The 22,842-nt window shown below is 32.4% G+C and overlaps 2 protein-coding genes across 11 annotated transcripts in view; one reads left to right on the top strand and one right to left on the bottom strand.

Annotated features, from left to right (window-relative positions):
* LOC127711763 (transportin-1-like) overlaps nt 1-893 on the bottom strand; it is a 63,548-nt gene extending 62,655 nt beyond the window's left edge. For all 6 annotated transcript variants that reach the window (XM_052217885.1, XM_052217900.1, XM_052217893.1 and 3 more), the window contains exon 1: nt 754-893. In XM_052217885.1, coding sequence (XP_052073845.1) covers nt 754-870 — 117 coding nt within the window. In that variant the 5' untranslated portion in view covers nt 871-893. The remainder of the gene's footprint in view (nt 1-753) is intronic.
* A 48-nt stretch (nt 894-941) lies between these two features.
* The window catches only part of LOC127711841 (uncharacterized), a 155,165-nt gene continuing 133,264 nt past the window's right edge, over nt 942-22,842 (top strand). The window contains exons 1-10 of one of the 5 annotated variants that reach the window (XM_052218026.1): nt 948-1,057; nt 8,274-9,651; nt 10,648-10,833; nt 11,696-11,842; nt 12,274-12,378; nt 15,137-15,198; nt 15,462-15,488; nt 16,407-16,477; nt 17,446-17,816; nt 18,865-20,414. In XM_052218026.1, coding sequence (XP_052073986.1) covers nt 8,289-9,651; nt 10,648-10,833; nt 11,696-11,842; nt 12,274-12,378; nt 15,137-15,198; nt 15,462-15,488; nt 16,407-16,477; nt 17,446-17,816; nt 18,865-19,001 — 2,469 coding nt within the window. In that variant the 5' untranslated portion in view covers nt 948-1,057; nt 8,274-8,288 and the 3' untranslated portion in view covers nt 19,002-20,414. Of the gene's footprint in view, nt 1,058-8,273; nt 9,652-10,647; nt 10,834-11,695; nt 11,843-12,273; nt 12,379-15,136; nt 15,226-15,461; nt 15,489-16,406; nt 16,478-17,445; nt 17,817-18,864; nt 20,415-22,842 lie in introns of those variants that run through there. The other 4 variants (XM_052218014.1, XM_052218021.1, XM_052218006.1 and 1 more) reach the window with 4 other exon arrangements.

Raw genomic sequence — 22,842 nt, 5'->3', positions numbered from 1 at the left:
TGAGGGATTTGTACTCATAACCTTAGTGTTGACGGGCTAATGATACAGTAGATCAACTACTTAGACCACTCGGCCACCAAGGCCCTTAAATTTATGACTTGTTTACACATCTTAAACTGGTAATAAGACGGATCGACATTAACCGAAATCTCAAGATAATGAATGTTTTTCGTCCAGATACACTATTATCAACCACCATTTGTTTAATATTTTGTTGATATTGATCTTTTATTAAACACTTCATTATTTAATCTTCACATATTTTCAAACTTTCACAGAACATAGAAAGGAAGAATTTTATTTACTAGTCCAGTCTGGCTAGTGACTGACAAAGGAATATAGTCAGCAACCCACTGTAATCATTACCAAATAGGTTGGCATGTCTTGGTGTCAAAGATATGGTTATTTAAAAAACTTATTAGCTTTAAATTCTAAATATTTTCTTTGATCCTTGTATAAAGTTGTAATAATAATTATATTTTTTTGTCTTCCAAAGAGAAACTGCCGTATGACCCACGTTTTATTTTTTATATTATGTAAAAGGGGACAAAATTTCATATAAAATTTTGTGAACAAACATTTTTATGCTAATATGCTACCTTAAGTGGTGAAAAAAATGTCAAAATAAAGATAATTCCTTGATATAACTGGTGGCAAATAAAATGTAAACGCGATACACGTGCTTCCATGTAGACATTGTTTCCGATTTTCGGGACTTCAGGGAATATGTTTTCAATAAATTTTAAAGGATACTTGTTGAACGTTTCTCTGGGTGGCATTATCTGGTGACTGAGATTCTTTCAGCAGTTGCAATATCTGTTGGAGACCATTCTCCTCTGGCTGCCACGCCATTTTAGATTGAAGTCCCATAGATGAATTTGCGCTGTTCACTCGTGTGCTTCCGTAAATAAATTATTTCCTGTCCGATCTTTTACGGAAAGTAACGACTCTATGACGCCAAAATGGTGGATCCAGGTGCTTGGTAAACAAAAAACAAAAATGTAATGAGACATCATTGTTCCTTAGATTCAACGTATTTGATTACTAAAAACCATCGGTATATCTATAGAATTTTTCAGATTCTTTAAACAGGAGTGGTTCTGGGATGCAGTTTTATTAAGCAAGAGAATGTTATAGAAGTAGCTGCGGAACCGTATCTCAGACATAGGTCCTTAAGTTAAGTTATGATATGGTCCGCAAATTGTCAAAAAATATCATAAGGACCTATGAATTACGGTTCCGTAGCTAGTTATAGAACACACTTATCCACACCTGTCATAAACAGGCAATCATTTCTTATCTTAAATAAAAAAATAAAAAAATGAAATATTAAAAAAAAATGACTTTTTTTTAAATGTATAAATTAAACAAGAAAAATTGTAAAAATTTATGATATAAAAAAATATATGACAGAAACAAAAATTAATAATTACATCGAAACTAACAAATTTGTTAATCTACGTTTTGATAATATTTAATAAATTATAAAATTGGAAACATTTACCAGGCACGCACCGGAAAGTAAACATCAGTACGTTGATGGTTTTCTGTGACTGAAGAAGAAAAAGAATCCGGGTCCGTTCGCGCCCAATCACGTTCGCCCCCATGCACGTTCGCCCCCCTTTCACTTTCGCACCCTACACGTTCGCACCCAAAGTCCGTTCGCACCCTACACGTTCGCGCCCTATTTTTATTGGTTTTGTGTTTAATAATTTGTAAACGAGTTTTGGTAAGTGTATTGCTATAAATATATATTTTTTCATTGTTTCTAAATAAAGTGAGATTCTGACAAGGTTTTTTTTTGTGTCATGGTAAATGGTAAATGTATTGCTATTAACATTTTTTTTTCATTGTTTTTAAATTAAGTGAGATTCTGACGACCAGTATTTTAGTTTTGTGTTGAATAATTTTGAATCATGTTTAGGTAAGTGTATTGCTCTATATATATCTATATATATACAAGTCTAAATTGAAAACAACGTTCAAACCTATGATTGCGTTGGATAAAAACCGCAATTTTTATACGTGTGCATGTAAAACAATATATATATATAAATTTTTTTTTTTTCATTGTTTCTAAATAAAGTGAGATTCTGACAACGTTTTTTTAGGTGTTGATAAAATCTTAATCATGTTTTGGTTAGTGTATTGCTATAAATATTTCTTTTTTATTGTTTCAAAAGGAAATGGGATTCTGACAACCTTTTTTTTAAATGTTGAATAATTCGTAATCATGTTTTGGATAGTGTATTGCTATAAATATTTTTTTTCATTGTTTATGAATAAAGTGAGATTCTGACACACATGAGATCAAAGGAGCCAAGCTGTTAAAAACAATTATCTTTCATGTTTTTTATTTAAAATCTTCAAAGTTTTACTCATACTAAGCTAAATACATGCAGTATTTACATTTAAAGCAAGTTAAAACAACCATGACAACAATCATGATTTTTAAACACCCAACAATAACATCATATTAGGCTGTGTATAAATACCAATTAGCAGTAATCACACATAATTAACATTTAATAATTAATCATCAAATCAATTTAAAACAATATTTCATTTAAAAATTCCCGAATTTTTATTTATGAAAATAAAAATATTTTACAAAACATCTAAAAATTTATCAGGTTTTTGAATAAAAAAAGGGTGCGAACGTGTAGGGTGCGAACGGACCTAGGGGGCGAACGTGTGGGGTGCGAACGTGTATTGGGCGCGAACGGACCCGAAGAAAAAAACTTTTCAACTATCCAAATTAATTTTTATTTTGAGTATGATAAGCCATCTGGCTACTTCACCATTTCTTTCACAAGTCTTCTCACTAGCATGACTAGCCCTGGAACTGTAACTCTAATGGTCCTTATGATATCTTTTGAATTCTTTTTAAATCAGTCTATGCAATAACCATATATGAAATAGCTCTCAGCATTAACCATTTTTATACACCAAAATGAAGTAATATTGGTTGGATATCCATTATTTAGGACATTGTTACAATAATACAGGGGTTTCTTCCTACTTGTATATACAGACATGCTGATAGAATGGGTCACTTTTATATATTATATATATACATGTTACGATGTATGTCAAAAATATCAATGGGGTGCAGTTTCATTGAGGTAATATATCAATTCGCTATTTATTCCCATTTTGGATAAGTTTTGAAATTACACAACTTTTTCTTGACGTCACAATCCAGTTGAAGCTATCTGGGGTGCTGTTTAAACAATATATTGTGCATAAAACTTTTCAAAGAGACTTGTTTAAACCATCGTAAACACTTCAAACAGCGCAATTTTTGTCTCGCCTTGTCAAAAAGGGAGACATAGGTATGCTTTTTCCTGCAGAGGTGTCGGCGTCATCAACAATGTTTTAGTTTGTAATTAGGTCTAGTTTATGGTGAACCAATAGTGGTAGGTCAATAATTTTTGGTATGCAGTTATATTAGCAATGGTACATCTCATTTCCATGGAGATTAATTGGCACGCCCCCTCAGTCATGGTCTATTGACTTTGAAACTTTTGCTTAGTTTACATACATGTATTAGTTTGTGATTAGGTCAGTTTATGGGGAACCACTAGTGGCAGGCCAGTGATGTTTGGTATCCAGTTGTATAATCATTGGCATATCTCATTTCCATGGAAATTATTTGGCCTTACACCCTCAGTCAGTGTCTATTAAATTTGAAACTTTTTCTTAGTTTACATGTATTAGTTTGTGATTAGTGATTAGGTCAGTTTGTGGGGAACCACTAGTGGTAGGTCAATGTTATTTCGTATGCAGTTGTATAAGCATTGGCACATCTCATTTCCATTGAGATTATTTGGCCCTTCCCCCTCAGTCATGGTCTATTGACTTTAAAACTTTTACTTAGTTTGCATGTATTAGTTTGTGATTAGGTCAAGCTGAAATTAAAATTAAGTTTGTTTCCCCTCACCCCTGCTGGGTCTAAAAAAAAGCTGCAGAGTCAAACTTTGAAACTTTTGCTTAGTTTACATGTATTTGTTATTAGGTCAGTTTATGGGATCCTCAAGTGGAAGGTCAATGATATTTGGTATGCAGTTGTGTAAGCATTTGTACATCTCATTTCTATGGAGATTGTTTCGACCACCTGCAGTCATGGTTCATTGACTTTGAATATTATGCATGACTTACATGTAAATTTATTGCTATTTTAATTTCAACATTTGCATTTAATTATCAAAATAACAAAAAGGCGAGACATATCTCTGTGTAACAGTTTTTTTCTTGATAGGACTAAATAGCGTTAAGGTGTATGAGTAGTAGTTGATATGCTGTTGGTTCTCAAATTTTTTATCTTTGGATTAAATACCTGTAAGTAATGTACACCTTTTCTAATATCTAATTAAAAAAGCTTGATCCCATGTGGTTAACATTTTAATCTGCTGAACTTTTATTGACACAAGCTAAATGATCCTTTTTGTCTCGCCTTGACGGAATCAAAAAGCGAGACATATGTATGCTGTTTTGGCGGCGGCATCAACAATGTATTAGTTTATGATTAGGTCTAGTTCATGGTGAACCACTAGTGGTGGGTCAATGATATTTGGTATGCAGTTGTATTAGCATCGGCACATGTCATTACCATGGAGATTATTTGGCCTCGCCCCCTCATTCATGGTCTATTGACTTTGAAACTTTTGCTTAGTTTTCATGTATTAGTTTGTGATTAGGTCAGTTTAAGGGGAACTGTTAGTGGTAGGTCAATGATAATTGGTATGCAGTTGTATAAGCATTAGCACATCTCATTTCCATGGAGAATATTTGGTCCTTACCCCTCAGTCATGTTCTATTGACTTTGAAACTTTTGCTTAGTTTACATGTATTAGTTAGTGATTAGGTCAGTTTAAGATGAACCACTTATGTTAAGTCAATGATATTCGGTATGCAAATGTATTGGCATTTGCAAATGTATTGGCATTTGCAAGTTTCATTTCCATGGAGATTATATAACCCCACCCCCTAATTATGGTTCATTGACTTTGAAACTTTTACATAGTTTACAAGTTAATGTTTGTGTTTAGGTTTGTTTAAAGGGAATGACTTATGAAAAGTCAATAGTATTTGGTTTGCAGTTGTATAAGCATTGGCACATCTCATTTCCATGGAAATTGTTCAGCCCTGTACCTTCAGTCATGGTTCATCATATTGAATATTTGCATAACATACATGTTAAAGTATTGTAATTTTAATTTAAACATTTGCATTATCAAAATAACAAATAGGCGAGACATATCTCTGTGTTAACAGTTAATTAATCTAATAAAGATGTCACAGACTGTATATTTTACTTATTAAGTGATAATAAACAGAAAACTATATGAATGGGTTACAATTTTGCCATGAAATCGTGGGTGTGGAAATAAATGTTGTGAGTGCTTGTTTCCAGCAAGTAAAACTGTAAAATTCACTTGTCCAGAAGAAAAGTGACTTGCCCTGAATTTCCCCATGAATCTTGAATGAAGTATTTTACTGTAAGCTTGTATGATTGAACTGTTTTGTACTGTAACACAATAAAAATTATATTTGTGATATTCATGAATAAAAGGAGATCAGTGACACAGAAACCCAAACAACAAAACAACTAAAAGACATCTTATACATGTTAAAGGGGCATTAGCTACGAGATATAGAAAAAATTAAAATATATTTTTTTATTTTTGTTCAATCATAAATGAAAGTGAAATAATAATTTGCTTTTAGCAGCCAGTTTAGTTCAATTTTGTCAAAATAAGCTAAGAAACATCGCTGATGAACTATCCACTTGCAAGTGAATAATTCGACCTCATTGAATCTGTATTCATGTGACCTTAAATTTAACCTATTAGCTAGAGATTGGTTACGCATGTTTTGATCGTGTTCAGCCATTAAAAGGAAAAGAATGTCAACATTGAAAGTGAAACAAAGGTGAACCATTTCCTTGACTGATTCGATCCACAAAAAATCAATTCTCATACAGGTAAAAAGGATGATTATTTTTTTTTTACCTATAACATGAAATAAAACACACCTAGAAAAGTCCAATTGCACGAGGTCGCTATCTATTTATGTTTATGTTTATATCGGGTTATTGGACCGTCGGCAGTCTTCGATGGTTAATTAGATGGCTTCTAGACTAAAATACACACGAAATGCTGATATATGTTATCACGTCCATGCATTGTTAATTGTTTATTTCAGACTTGTTGTAATCATGGTAATTCGGATATACATTTAAGTATGTTATAGATCAAATATGAGAATTTGAGTCAAATCGGTGAACATAAATTTGACAGCTAATGCCCCTTTAAGGTCAATTTTGCAATGTCTTTCCAAGCTAGGTTACATGTGCGAGGATCTGGATGGGGTTTACAGAATCAAGAATAATGGACCAATACTGTACAGAAAAATGGGCCAAAAAAATGTAGAAAAGAGAAAAATATGTCTAAAAAAATGAAGAATAGAGAATAATTACACATGAATTAGGTGTTAGAATATAAAGAAAAGAGAATAATGGGCAAAAAATAAAGAATAGAGAAAAATTACCTATACAATTACAGAATACAGAAATGAAGGACCCCATCCAGACTGTCATGTACTAGTAGCTAAATTTTAAAGTCTTGGAAAATATGTAAAAAACCCAAAAAAAAACACATCTTTGATAGAGGTCTATGCAATTAATAATAGAAAAGAAAGGATATGAGGTATCCATCCATGACACAAAATCTTTTGGATAAAACTACTAAACTCTTTTAACATTGGTACATGTTTGGTAATAAATTGACACTCTCTAAGTCTGAAACTGAAATATATTGGAGAACCTTTAATAGCCCTTTTATTAAAATATAGTTACACATGTACTACAGTTGTAACTTTTTATATGATAGGTTCTAATACTATTTGACATTTTAGAAAACTGTAATAAATTGGTAATTACCAAACTGTATCTACAAAAGTAAGTGACATTGAAACCAAGTCTCATGTTTATCCCTTTCAATATTAATTATGAGAGCTTTGAACCACTACTTGTCTTATAATAAAATAAAAACATTTCCAAAATAATGACAATGTAAAAATTTACACGAAAGACTGTTCACATGAACATGTGAGAGGCAAAATAAAAGTGTGCATTTAGTGTTTCCTACTTTCCTACTTAAAAATAGGGTAGGTAGGTAGGAATTCTCTTTTTTGGTGTTGCTCAATTATTTTACCTCCAGTAATTTGGAAGACCTGCAATTTTTGTCACGATTCATTACCAACCATACCAATAAGAACTTTAGGAAAGGCATTTTGAGGCATACAAAAATAAACAAAAATATTTTTTATTTGGTAATAAATTGGCTTCATTACAATACGAACTATGCTTTGTTTCCTTGCTACCTCTTTGTGCCCTCTATTACATTGGTTATTTATATTTTTATACGCCCGTTTACGGGACGTATTATGGTTGACCGTCTGTCCGTCCGTCCGTCCGTCGTCAACATGTCGGACATTAACTCAAAAAAGCTTTAACCACTGTGCATGAAACTTTGGTGAATTGTTTATATCTATTGACGTGAGCTCCCTTTTGTTTTTTATAATTTCAGATATACCGTTTCCAAGTTTTGGGGTTTTATTCATTAAAAAAGGGTGATTTTCCAGTTTTCAGACAATAACTAAAAAATGCTTTCAGCAGCTCTCATGAAACTTTGGTGAATTGTTTATATCTGTTGATGTAAGCTCCCTTTAGAATTTTATAAATTTTAGATTTTACATTTCTGGGTTATGGGGTTTTATTCATTAAAAAAGGGGGGATTATCCCGGTTTTTGGACAATAACTCAAAAATGCTTTCAGCAGTTCTCATGGTGAATTATTTATAGCTATTGATGTAATCTTCCTATTGATTTTCATAAATTTCAAATATGACATTGAGAAGAAATTGAACTTTATTTGTTTATAGTCTGACAACAGATTTTCTAAGTACTGTGCAACAGCACAGTGTATTGCACAACAGCAAGAAATCTTTAATTGAATATAAATTCAATTCATATAACCAATTTCAAGTTCTTTGACTACATTTATTCAGAAACCTATAATATGTCAAATATTTAATTACAATCCAAATTCAGACCTGTATCAAGCTTGAATATTGTGTCCATTTTTGCCCCAACTGTTCAGGGTTGGACCTCTACAGGCGTATCCAGCTGTGCTCAGCGAAGCAGTTTATTATGCTTTTTTTCCTTGCTGTCTCTTTGTGCCCTCTGATATTGGTTATTTATATTTTTAGACAGATCCAGAAAAGATGACTTCTAAAAAGATTGTACAGAAGAAAGAGGTTGAACCTTTGTTGTTTGAGACAAATTTAACCTTTCATCCAGAAGATAAAAATGCATCTAGATCAATTTATTTCCCAGATGAAGATGACATTATGGATGATTTTGAAGAGGAAATTTTGGAAATAGAGGAGAAAAAGAGGAGACACGTTTCCTTACTCTGGCAGGATCTTCTGTTACTGACATTTGATTTTCTGCAGATTTTTGCCTTACTACAAAGCATGGCATTAAGGTGGACTTGGTCAGGGAGCTGGATAGCAAAGTCATATTTCTTCTTCTTATTCAACCTTGATGTCTGGGAGTTCATGAAGGTCTACAAAGATGCTTATGTCAGTACGCAGAGTTACTACACTCCTAGTGCCACTGTACCAATGAGTTATTCTACATTTGCCCTGGCTGGAGGGGGATGTATACTGTTTTTGATTGGTATATTTGTTGCTGTTTACCTTATATTATGGGTTAGGAAAGATCGTCAGTTTCTAAGCAAAACAGCATGGATGAGAAGGATATATTTGATATTTGTCCAGCTCCTTACTCTACCTATTGGTGTAGGTGTTGGACATATATTCCATTGTAATGGTGATAAGAATGTGGATGTAATGAATAACATTGGTTGTTTCCAAGGAAGTCACTGGGGTTACCTTGTGTTTGGTATATTTTTTTACATTGTTTTATTTTTGGTTGTTCCAATTTACATAATATACAGGTCAAGAACTGAAGCAATGGGGTCATGTTCCAAACACCACGAGGCATACTTACTTTTAAAGGAGACAGAATACAAGATTGGTTTGAACAAAGTTTGGCTGCACAGTGATATTTACTTTTTTTCATCATTTCGTTACTGGGGTATTTACTACAGAGCAATCTTGCAGCTTGTAAAGTTGTCACTGGTTATAGTGTTTATAGCAGGATTTCACAACGTTAAGGGGCAAGCAACAGCTGTCACAATCCTGCTGTTTTTATATGCCTTGTTATTTGTCATTGTACGACCATTCAGGTTAATATGTTTTAACATATTGTTGATAATGACTTTCATAAGTCTTGGAGCAGCAGGAATTATCGGAACATTAGAAACATCCTATAATGCCTATACTTTGGACAATCCATGGCTTCTTCCTCAGTACAGCCGATGGTTGATAATGGTTACTATTCTGGTATGGCTTCTTACTTGGCTGTGTGTTACTATGTACCTGATTGTTAACCAGTGTCTATACCGCTGTCACTGTAAACATATACCTATATGGCCAACATTTTCAACATCCACTGAAGGACAACTGAGTCAGGAATCTAGGAAGTTTCTGAAAATGTTTTTACGTGCAAAAATACTACTGAGTAAGTACATATCTTTTGTTATAAGAAACATCTAAACTCTGTTAATATTAGTCTTTTTTATACCAATATCTGATAGAAGTGGGGCATTATGTTTTCGGACCGGGCATCAGTTTTTCTAAAATCAGGATTAAGTTTTGGTTTAATGTAGTGTACCATGAAGTTGTGGTCACATCGACCTGTAAAGTAGAACACATGTTCATTATCTTAAAGAGAGAGGCAAAAAATACCACAGAGACATTCAAACTCGTAAGTCGAAAACTAACTAGCAATGCCATGGCAAAAACAAAAAAAACAACCAAAAGAACCACAAAAGAATACATAACACAACATAGAAATAACTTATTTTAAATATGCCTAATTACGGTAGAGTTTTGACCCAAATTTTCACAGTTCATTGGTCATGTCAATATGATAGGGCAACCTGGGCGTGGTGTCCTACAGACTCATATTCTTGTGTTTTGAATAATTAATTGGAATAACTTTCCAAAAACACTGATAAAATTTTCATGTTCAAATATTTTAATCTTATAATATCCAATCTTACTTTTAATGCACAAAAAGTGTTCATCTGTTATCCTAACATTGAAAAATTATATCTTATTAAAAATTTAGTTATGATATTGAAAGATACCATATTATAATCCAATAAAATCTGCTGGTATATCAGTTTCGAGGTTTGCACCTGCTTCAAACAGATGAGATCCTTCCTTCTACATTCAAAACTTTTATTTTGTTGAATTTGATTTACACATGTTATCTTAAAATGACACCAAAATAGAACGTAGGTTTATGGTAAAAAAAAATACAGTGGATTGGTCAGCAACATAACGACTAAACAATTTTTATAGCCTCTGAGCAATTTAGAGCTTGACATATTATATAGACACTTATTGTTGCAGACTAGATGTCTTTTGTTTATTTTTTGTCATTGGGTTACTGTCTTCTTGTCTGTGTAAGTGGTATTAATTACTGAAGAATGAATTGTTTTATCTACAGAGAAGATGTATGATTATCCTGTAATGTTTGCTCCCGTCCACACCCTCTCTAAGCAGATACAGATATTGAATGCTTATGTCAGAGAGGCAGAATACTTAGGTGATGCTCTACATGGAACCATGTTAGATTTACTAGATGAGATCATAGAAGTTCATTCCAACATGTGTCAGAAATCTTTGTTTGCAGGTAGGTACCTGAGACATTATGTGAAACCTTGACATATCCTTAAACTGATCAGGTGAAATTATTATCTTTGAAATTAAAGTTGTCCTCAAAAGAGCCAGTAAACTCTCCTGTATATAGTTGCACGATTTTTGCCTCCTTATAGTAATGTTGTACAATGGTTGAGGGTTTTCACCTTAAATTTTAGAAATAGGACATTTTTGTCAAAAGAATAAAAATTCTGTACATAAATGAAAAATTATTCATTACTTTTTTACAGAAATAAATAAATTTACACCCTTAAGCTTTAGCAATCTCATTAGCTTGATTGCCTCTGCCTTTAATGTAAGATGTCCTTTATCTTAAACCCATCATGGTTAAACCAGAGACATTAAACTTGTGTTTGCATCTTCCCTGCATAAATTGCTCAATTTGGAGTCAGAGCTTTGGGAAACTTGTCTCGATGTGGACTGTTACCTTGTGAGTTAGAACTTTAATAATTTGACTTAGTATACTAGTGTAGTGCAAAGTAATATCCATATTCATGTCCCTTTAAAATATTCTCATTATGTATCTGGATAAAGATTTCTTGATGGAGGTGCATCTTTCATTCATTCATTAAGAAATAAAATATATTGATGTTTTTTGCATATTTAACATTTTCTTTAAAGCTGCAAGAAATTGTGGATATTTCTCTGATGGCAAATAAACCTATCCAAATGATAGTCATGCTTAAGAGGAAAGAAATTTTAACAATATTCAAATTACAATTCTAAATCAAAAGTATGTTTTGTTTCTTTGAGCTCCCTATGTTTTACCTATAAAAACTAATTCACTATAGGAAATTCAATGAAGTACTACAGAAAATCATTTTTCCTGATTTCAGAAAGCGTTAAAGATTCAATTCGAAATACAGCAAGACAGTTCCTGGCTGTGATGCCAGCATTTGCTAAGAGATTAGCACAGAGAGATTATGATTTTATCTTGATAAATCCAATGAAAAGAAGAATGCTATTAAAAATGTATTGCATGGGTAAGGTTACTTTATGTTATGTTGATATATTTTGTCCTTCAAAATTTTCTTCAAAGAACACTGCAAGAAATTAATGTTATTTGGAGTTATTTGTCTCTGCTTTGGGAAACCTGTCTTACTGCATGAGGAACGTTACCTTGTACGTTTAATTTTATTTTGTGTATTTTCCCCTCTGTTAATTGAAATTTTAAATGTTTCTTTTGATCATTGAGTGTATATCGAACTTCATGCCCAAGAAAGGTGATTGAAGTAATAATATTGGTAATATTGAATGTAAGGATGAAGGATATTTTTCTGTCCAGTTTCATTGTACTGGTTTTAGTTGAAATAGAACAGAATTCATTTTAGGTATTAAACAAATTTTAAATTCATGTTTTTGTGTTTTATGTATTCTAAAAATAATTTCATTGTTCCCAAATGATAATTTCCAGGGATATTCCTAAATGGTAGAAGTGAAAGAGTTGCTAAACAGAAAGTACTTACCAAACCAGAGTTACAGAGGATCTGGAACGAACCATCCATGTTAGAATTTCAAGGTATGACCTAGAAAAAATATTTATACCTCAACTCAAAGTAGGGGTTACACTAATTTCCCCCTTTTATGTCTGTCTGTCAGGACCAAGGGTCCGGAAACGGTCATATATGCCAGTCATGTCCTAAGATGAAACTATTTGTCCTAAACGAGTAATTGGGATTTAGGACAAATTTTATTTTTTTAAAGAAGTAATTTCGGTCATTTCATTGACTAAATGTTTGAAATCGGATTTCTTAATCGCCATTTTGCACTGTCTTGTGTAAGTTGTGATCACTTGTTTTTGTTTATAATCCCTTTCCTGTAATAAAACTGCCAATTCAGTAGTTTGATAATCCTGAGGGCCTTCCTAATATCTATATCAATGCCTCCGGGAAACATTGGCTAATGATCGCTAATCACTTTTTACCTGTGGTTTCACAATTCACACCTGACAGTGATCACAAGCTCAGAATAATTTCTTAACAAAAATTGAAATTCCCTGACAAGTGTATTCATTATTTAATTACTTTTCAGCAAAGACAATCATCAAATCAGATTTAAAAATTAAACCTAAATTTACGGAGAAAAAAATATTTTTTCATGTGCTTTATTTACTATATAATACGCATGCATGAAATTGTCTTCAGCAAATTTAATATTTAATCGTAAAATGCAAATTGATTTCATGCTAAATTAAACGAGTGCAAATATTGTCTGTTACATTCAAACACTTTTAAAGGTAATAAAATTAAAAAACCATAAAAAGCCGCTGATTTCCTGTCAATTTGATAAACAAAACAAATCCCGGAAATGAATCCGGAATTATTCGTACTTTATCGCAAACTTCCGGTTTTAACTTTTGTCAAATCGAAAGAAACGTATGCAATGTCTGAGAGATTTACCATTTTGAGTCATTAAAATCATTTCAATTTTAAACTATTGCCTTCCCTAAACTGTTCTTCATGGTAATGGTAAGACATTTACTATGCGACGAAACAGCAGTTCGTTGATGATATGAATCTAGTCAAGTTGACATCGACAATTTGGAAAGGGGCACCAACTTTTCAATCATCTCAAAATGACCGAAATTGTGTGGAAAAATTTCCGGATCCTTGGTCAGGACCTCTACAAATACATATCTGATGCATTTTTTACAGCAACAAGAAGTCATAACCGCATTATATATTGTACATAGATGCCAACCATTAGAATTTTCCCGTAATTTTTATGAATTTTGAACGAAAATTACAGTGTTACGATTAACAGTCTATGTGTTACGGATTTACGTTCATTAACTGTCCAAAACAATTCTCTGTTTATATATAATTTTTATCATTGTGATGCTTCATTTTTTTTTAGAATCGTGTAACATTAAGCGCTTGAATGATTCAAACTGTTACTTTCCTTAGGGTTTCTCGGAACTATCTACCAGTGTGACACATCTCTCCATTTCTTGTAAAATTCCGAATAATTCATGAACGAAACAAGTCTTTGATTTCAATTTTACAGTGTCTGGTAAAACAATTAAATTTGTGACGCAAGGAAAGAAAGCTCTGACAACAAAATTGAAAATGGAACATTAAGACTTTTGCATATATTGTGGACAAGACTTCAATTTAGCGCGATGATGGGTGTTCCTCACTTGCTCATCAACTTTGAATCAAGTTTTTGATGATTAAAGGAAATCATGTATTTGTTACTGTGTGCCACTCCCAAATGTGACTGAGGAATAGAAATATGGTCACTACAGGTCTTCTTCTGACCGGCAGTAAAATCCTAGCCAAAGCAAAGTGTCCATTTGGCTGTGCGGGATGTACAAGTACGCAGCCACTTCCGATCAGAATGGGGACATTAAATTCCGATGCCTCCGGTTCAAAGAGTGCCATGTGCTCCGCACATTAACAACCGTTGTAACAAATCTTTCAGGGGTCTGTAGGTGGACTGTTGCAATGCTAAATGTCTATCCCATATCCAGTAAACCCTCATTTTCCAGTGACATTCCTAATTTCCCTGACCTTCATCCCGAACGGCTTATACCACCGGATCTAACTGTTGTATTTACTGTCTTATTTGTTCTCGTCCTGAACATGCATGAAATATTTGTCACTGGACATTAAGCAACCAATGATCAATCAATCATAACACTGTGTGCCTAGTTGTTTAAATTGTTATTATAAAATTTTAAAATACACAAATTACAGAAATCTTGCCCCTTTACAAATAGAAAAATTGCTGAATTTTTTGTTTCCGTTCTCTAAAGTTTGTCTCAACCAAATGTTATGAAACTTATACACAATGCTTATTACCACAAAACACAGATCAAGTTCAAAAATTGGTGGCATCACTTTTACCGTTCTAGAGTTATGCCCCTTTACAAATGGAAAATTTTTTACATTTTTTTTATTTGTTCTCTAACTTAAGTTTGCCTCAACCAAATGTTATGAAACCTATACACAATGCTTATTACCACAAAACTCAAATCAAGTACGAATTTGAGTAGTGACACTTTTACTGTTCTTGAGTTATGTCCCTTTATAACCTTAAATGCAAGCGGGGGAATCATCTGTGTCCCATGGACACATTCCCCAATTTATTTATTCTATATTTTAAACCTTCAGAATCAAGCAAAAATATGAGTATACCAACACACTTTGCACAAAATATTTTATTATTCTGGGGTTTGTTCTGTTATTCAAATTATTTGTTTTTTAACATTGAAATAACATGTACACAAATTACTTTTAAGTTTGTATGAATATTAAAATGTATATTTTTAACAGAAGAAGATGGTTATTATGAAGATCTGTATCCTGATCCTGTAGATATGTCAGACTCTGACAGTGTTGACTTGTCCGTCTCAGAATTAGAGGTAATTTAGTTATTATGAAGATCTGTTTCCTGGTCCTGTAGATATATCAGACTCTGATAGTGTTGACTGGTCTGTCTCGGAATTAGAGGTAATTTAGTTATTATGAAGATCTGTACCCTGGTCCTTTAGTTATGTCAGACTCTGATAGTGTTGACTTGTCTGTCTCAGAAATAGAGGTAATTTAGTTATTATGAAGATCTGTACACTGATCATGTAGATATATCAGACTCTGATAGGTTGACTTGTCTGTCTCAGAATTAGAGGTAATTTAGTTATTATGAAGATCTGTACACTGATCATGTAGATATATCAGACTCTGATAGTGTTGACTTGTCTGTCTCAGAATTAGAGGTAATTTAGTTATTATGAAGATCTGTACCCTGGTCCTTTAGTTATGTCAGACTCTGATAGTGTTGACTTGTCTGTCTCAGAATTAGAGGTAATTTAGTTATTATGAAGATCTGTACACTGATCATGTAGATATATCAGACTCTGATAGTGTTGACTAGTCTGTCTCGGAATTAGAGGTAATTTAGTTATTATGAAGATCTGTACCCTGGTCCTTTAGTTATGTCAGACTCTGATAGTGTTGACTTGTCGGTCTCAGCACTAGAGGTAATTTAGTTATTGAATAGAAGAATATAAAATACTTAAAAAAAAAAACCCAAAAAATCTTTGCAAACAAAGTTCATATACTAAACAGTATTATTTGAATGTCATATAATGTAAGAAAACCAAAAAAAGGCAATTTGGTGTATGGAATGATTATAAAGTGTACATGTATGTCTGCCAGGGTTTATCTGACCTTGACCTTATTGTTATCGACCATTGATAATGTTAAGCTTATGTGATTACTTGCAGTAAAACCTTTATTTTTTAAGACTTTCAACATTAAATCACTCATGGTCTTTACAGCAGGTGCAAAATTTCAGCATGTGCACTCTTGTTATTACTCACACCATGTTCTATTCAGTCATCACATGGTCAGTCATGGTATGGATTCCTTAAGAGAAAATCTTGAGAACAAAAGTATGTTATAGAAGGTTTTAAATCAGTATTGTGTCTTCTTTAAAATAAAATGGAACCAGTTTGTACTTCAAGTAGACTTGCTACCACTGGTTTCAATTTATAATGATATGTACCGGTATGAAATATATTTTAAAAAAAAAACCTACTTTTAGGAAGAAGACGACTTTATGGATATGCTTGGTCAGATGCATGAAATTGAGGAGATCAATCTGAACAATGCAAGGTATGATGTTAAGTTTGAACCACCAAATGTTTAAATACATAGCATAAATTATTGTCATGCATTGGATCTGATGTCAAGTTCATAGAAAATTTCCCTACAGAATTTAAAAGAAAACAATGTATAAGTGTTTTATTGCATTTATATCAAGGAAGTGGAATACTACTACAGTATTAAATGTAGATAACATGTCCAAAATAGCCACTATATATCTTGAACAAGCAACTGTTGAAAGGACAGAGTGCAATAAAAGCCTTATTTAATTCTATTTTTTTCACTGAAATTTGTACTTTTAGTTTTTGTCTATTAGAGGTTGGATTGATTTATTGATTGGTGTTAAACACCAATTTCAGTACTTTTGTGCTATTTCACGGCAGTCCGTTGTTATTGGTGGAGGAAACCAGAGTTCCCGGAGAGAACACCTGCTTTAGGTAGGAAAACTGACAATCCTAGTCAATTAAGATTGGAGTCACGTGCACCTGCTAAGTGCTAGATTTGAACTCACAACCTCAGTGTTGACAGGCTAGTGATATAGTAGTTCGACTACTTAGACCCCTCAGCTACAGGGGTCCCATTAAAGTTTGTTATCAATTACAAACATGGTTACATTTAATATTTTTGTTTGTATTTTAAGCATCCACAGTGCAATACCAATGATACTTGATCGTTACATTGTTACAATATTGTAGAGTTGCACATATTTACCAGTTCTTAAAAATTTATTATCATGAACTTAATTTTATGCTTTGACAGCTTAAGTTTGCATTTAGGTCCTAATGGTAGCTTCTCAGATACTTATTGTGAGGTTTGACACTTGTGTCTTAAAGACCTATCATCTAGTTATAGAATAAAAGTCTATAATCGTTTACAGTATCAATTTCAAAAGTTTGCTTCATTATTTCTTATAAATGCATTTGTTAGACCTGTTCACCTGTATGTATTTAAAAACTCGTAGATATTATGTATTGCAGAATTGTTACAGAGAAGGCAAGACAAAAGAGTGCAGGTACACCTAGAAGTCAGTCTTCTTCTTCAGTGAGACCATCATCAGCTTCCAGCCAAAGGCATTCTACAACATCAGTTAGGCCATCATCTGCTGCAAGTCAAAGGCAAGTAACTCCTGTGCCACCTTATGCAAGGCCCGGCTCAGCTGGTTCCCTACAGCAGACTGGTTCCCGTCCAAGTTCCTCACAGTTGAGACCAGGATCAGGAACATCTGGCAGAGGTGCTATCAATGCTGGTTTTGAAGATGAAAAAGTTTCACTTCCTGGATCTATTGACTTAAATGATGAAAAGCCAGGGAAAGATAATCCAACATTTACAGTTGTTGATGAAGAGAATGGTATGTCATTACTTCTTTAATAGATTATTTTATAAACCCAAAGCTCCTGGGAAAGTTCATATCAAAATATGTCTATAAGAAACAAAATCCAATTACTTTCTATATATAAATAATATCATTTTGAGATTTTACATGTATTGCGACAAAGTTGTCGGGCCATATAGTTTTACCCTTGTCCGTCATTCTGTCATTCCGTCATTCCGCAACAAACCATTATACGCAATTTTTTTCTAAATGCCTTCAGATATTGGGCTGATTTTTGGTATGTAAGTTAACCATGATGAGTTACAGATCAAGTTTAAGTTTCGTTCCGCTCTGCTAATTTTTGCCTAAATTACGGGCTTTGGACTTTGATAAATTGTTGAAAATCACAGTTATACGGAATTTTTTTCTAAACGCCTTCAGATTTTTCGCTGAAATTTTATATGTAAGACTACCATGATGAGTTACAGATCAAGTTTATGTTTCGTTCTGCTATGCTTATTTTCATGTCGTTTCAACACATCTTGTTAGATCTGCAGTACATCCACTTCCTGTTTGCTGATAGTTTGAAATTTAACTACTCATTGATCAAGGAAATTTTTCTTCAAACTAGTATTGGTGTTGAGAGCTGGATACTATCCATGCATGTTTGTGTCCACATGTGTTGTTGAAATTGCAGATTTTCAACTTTTTGAGACAGGTCCATTCGTGTCGTTCCGACACATCTAGTTCTTTTTTTTTTTTATTAAGGTTCAGTAATCTTGATACATCAGTTTCTTTGTTTCCTTACTAAAATCTGCAATATCTATTGTTGGTTATTTGATTGCAATGATCCATGGGCAGTTTGACAGATGTAGTAAGACCATGATCTAATTGACTGTTGAATTATAATTTTGTCAAAATCAATTATGCATGTAAGACATTTGAATGTGTCCACTGTTCTTTATCTATCTAAATATGTTTAATTTTTTGATAAATTCTTAAAACAAAAATAAACAAACCAGTCATATGATTCTAATTGCAATGAAGTTGTGCTAACTTATTTATATTTTTTGTATTTTTCAAGATGATAAAGGAAGTCAATTAGATATTGTAAAATCTGCTGGAGAAGTCATTGACATGAACCAAGGGACAACAGAAAAAGGAAAGAAGAAAAACAGAAAAAAGAAGAAGAAACATTCTGTACCAGATTCAGAGGCTTAAATGACATGTTTATTTTCCCTTGTTATTGAATATTTGAGTGGCTGGTCCACATTTTATTTTTATATTATTTATACTTATATATTTATATTGAAAAGTTTTAGATAACTTTATTGTATTATAAGCAGCAATGTGATAATCAGTTTTCCGTCCAATTTTATTTTATCCTGCATATGATGAGAGGATATAGGTCACATGAAACGTTTGTTAATTATTTCTGCTTTATTTATTATTGACAATTTAAAAGTAAAATCATTCTGTTACCCAAATAAAAAATAGAGATAAAGGGAGATAATTTCCCAAATATTAAATATGACCCTGACCTAGTAAACAATTCATATACATGGCTATATCACACAAATATTACTTTATGAAACATTTGAGATGAAATCGAAATCATTTTAAAAAAGACAGTGGATAGCAAAAAAATGCACTTCTTTTCAGTCAATATGAATTTTTTAATGTGATGAAAGAATTGTATAATATATTGTATCAGTAATCATATAAACCGAATTTGGACTTTTTTTTTACAAAGATCTTACATTTTTGTTAATGTTTAGTGTTATTTTAACAATTTTCTTTAAAGAAAATCTTTAGTTTTAACATGTAAAAGACCCACTTGTATTTACAAGCACTGTAGTTAATTTAACACATCATATTATTAAAAAAAAAATTGCATTCACTTCAGTGAACATGATCTAGGTGAAATTAACTATCTTCCTTTTAAGAGTGTAATGTTATATGTATTGGTACTTATTAACATCTTACTTTAAAAAATTTAAAGATTATGATCAAATTGTGAAAAAAATAATGTGATAGTTTTATTGCCATCAATTCTGTTTTGTTATTTTCTCATATAATTGACAACAGAAAAGATCAACTTAAAAAAGTATAAGGGTTAATAAGATTAAGTTCCCAAAGTTGTTGACCTATTGAATTGATTATTTAGTCCAAATGAAATGAGATGTCTATGAAAAGTTTAACTAAGTATTGTCAATTAAACGGACCAGTTAATGCAGTCTTTTGTCATAACCTTATCAATATTGTATTTGCATGAAGATAATCATTCATAACTTTACATGTAATTTATAAGATAAGTGCTACATCTGTATTGCTGATCAAAATAAAACTTTGGAATGCTGTCCTCTACATGCCTTTGAATGCAAAAATTTTAGCTTAAGGTTTGATAGTTATTTTTTGCAAATTAATAAAAATAGATTAAATGAAAATACCAGTTAAAGCATTTTTTAATTCAAAGTTGTTACCTGCAAAGTAATGATAATGTGAAGTGATGCATGTTTTAATCAAACAAGTTGTTACAATATTTCTTGAACAGTACTATGCAATGAAATTTGTTTTTATCTAAAATATGCAATAAATGTACACTTTTCATAATAAAAGTTCTTCAAGTTTCAATTGTGTTTCGTTTGAATTTCATGTCCTTCATATTAATACAACAAACTAGTAATCTAAAGAAAGTTGATGACTTCAACATTCTAAGTTTGTGTCTTTTGCTGTGTGGTGTATATTCCCATATTTTTAGTTGTTTATTTTTGAAATAATTTGTTTTATATGCACTACTTCACATTTTCTCTATCAGTTTGTAAGTTAATTGAAATTTTTACATGTATGCAGTCCACCCAAGTTATTTCCCCTATTCTTAAATTATTTCCTGCTTAATGTTAAAACAAATATCCAATTTTTGTATAGTTTATTCTTGCCTTCAACAAATGTAGCAGAATGCTATACATAGGAATGCTTATATGGCAGTGGCCATGGCATTAGCTTTTTATAGATAGCTACATATTTCAAAAGATACATTTTGTTCTGAAGTTTTTGTCAGGCATATGTTCATTGTTCATTTTTATGGTTGAATGATAGCATAGAAAAACTCTAGATTTGATTTAAAACTTGATTTTTGTCTCGTCTGCAACAATGGTTGCAGAATGCGAGACATACAGATTACAACCTGGCAGCCATGGCGTCTGCGTAAACTATTTATATAAAGCTTTACATTTCAGAAGGTAAAAGACCTGGATGCTTCATATATTGTATACAGATACCTTATGTTACAAAGTTTCTGTCTTGTCATTTGGCCATTGTCCTTGACCTCATTTTCATGATTCAGGGACTGCTTGAAAAAAATACAGTTTTTTTTGTCAAGTGAACTACTCACTTATTATGAGTAATAGAATAACTATATTTGGTATATGGGTTCCTTGCAACATCTACATGTCTGTCAGGTAGGGTTCACCTGACCTCTACCTCATTGAAGTGATTAAGGTTAAAGTTAGGTGGTCGTCTCAGTTACTATAAGCAATAGGGCCACTATATTTGGTGTATGGAATGATCGTAAGGTGTACTGTCTAGCAGGTTTCATCTTACCTTGACCTCATTTTCATGGTTCATTGGAAAATGTTTAGTTTTTGTGGTTCTATCTATTTCTAAGCAATAGGTCAATTATATTTAGTGTATGAAACAATTGTAAGGTGTAATGTCTGTCTGGCATGGTTCATATGACCTTGACCTCAATTTTATGTTTCATTGGTCAATGAAATTTTTTCGAATATAGTCAGTTTATCAGATACTATTAGCAATAGGTCAACTATATTTGGTGAATGGAATGCTTGAAAGGTGTACATGTCTGTCTTACCTCATTTTCATGGTTCATTGGTCAGTGTTCAGATTTTGTGTTTTGATCTGTTTCTCTGGTACTATTACCAATAGGACCACTATATTTGGTGTATAGAATGACTGTACAGTCAGATGAACCATGCAACACAGACATGTACACCATAATGGTGCACATGTCTGTGTTGCATGGTTCATCTGACTGTGACCTCATTTTCATAGAGCATTGATAATGTTAAGTTTATGTGATACTTGTAGTAAAACCTTCATATTACAGACTTTCAACATGAATTCATTGATAAGTCAAACAGGCGAGACATTTCAGCATGTGCACTCTTGTTTAAGTTATTTTAAGTATCAGGTCAACAATGTTTGGTATATAGAATCATTCATTGTAATTTATATTTATTTGTCAGGCATGGTTCACTGGACCTTGACCTTATTTCTTTATTCATCATTCAGTGATCAATATTAATTTTTGGTGATTAGGTAATTTTCAAAGATACTATATTGACTGATTGATTGTTGGTGCTGAATGCCACTATCAGCTCTCTTGGCTATATCATGGTTGCTAATTTTAATTGGTGGAGGAAGCCACTGTACTCTTGAGAGAACCACCACCATTCCTCAGGAAAACTGGCTATCCTAGTCAATAAAGGTTTGAGTTGACCATACCTGCCATGAGCAGGATTCTAACTCACAACCTCAGTGTTGACAGGCTTGTGATCACTGTAGGTTAATTCCTTAAACCATTTGTCAACAGAGGCCCCTCAGATACTATAATTAATAGGTTAACTGTATTTTGTGTCAATGATGATTGTAAGGGGTACATTTCTCTCCATCTGACCTGACCTCTTATTCATGGTTCAGTGGTCAACCTTAAGTTTTCTTGGTTAGGTTAATTTCCTGAATACAATAATTAATAGATCAATTATATTTAAAGTACATTTTTTGTTATGCATTATGTTTGTAAGGGTACTTGTCCATCTTCTTTTTGATGGCTCATTGGTTAATATTAAGTTTAAGTAATTTGGTCAATTTTCTCAGATACTGTTAGTATTAAAGGTATGCTCAAGTTGTATGCAAAATTTTATAAAATTCTGTGAGATCATCCATTTACTTACCTGTTACCTTAAAAAAGAAACCTTTACCAATCCACTATGGTATAATTCCTAATCACTGAATATTACTGATCATCATATCTTAACATCAG

This window comes from Mytilus californianus, unplaced genomic scaffold, assembly GCF_021869535.1.
Source record: "Mytilus californianus isolate M0D057914Y unplaced genomic scaffold, xbMytCali1.0.p SCAF_1, whole genome shotgun sequence".
In the NCBI taxonomy this organism is placed as follows: Eukaryota; Metazoa; Mollusca; class Bivalvia; order Mytilida; family Mytilidae; genus Mytilus; species Mytilus californianus.
The sequence above is the reverse complement of the archived record's forward strand: the minus strand, read 5'-3'. Positions and strand labels throughout refer to the sequence as shown.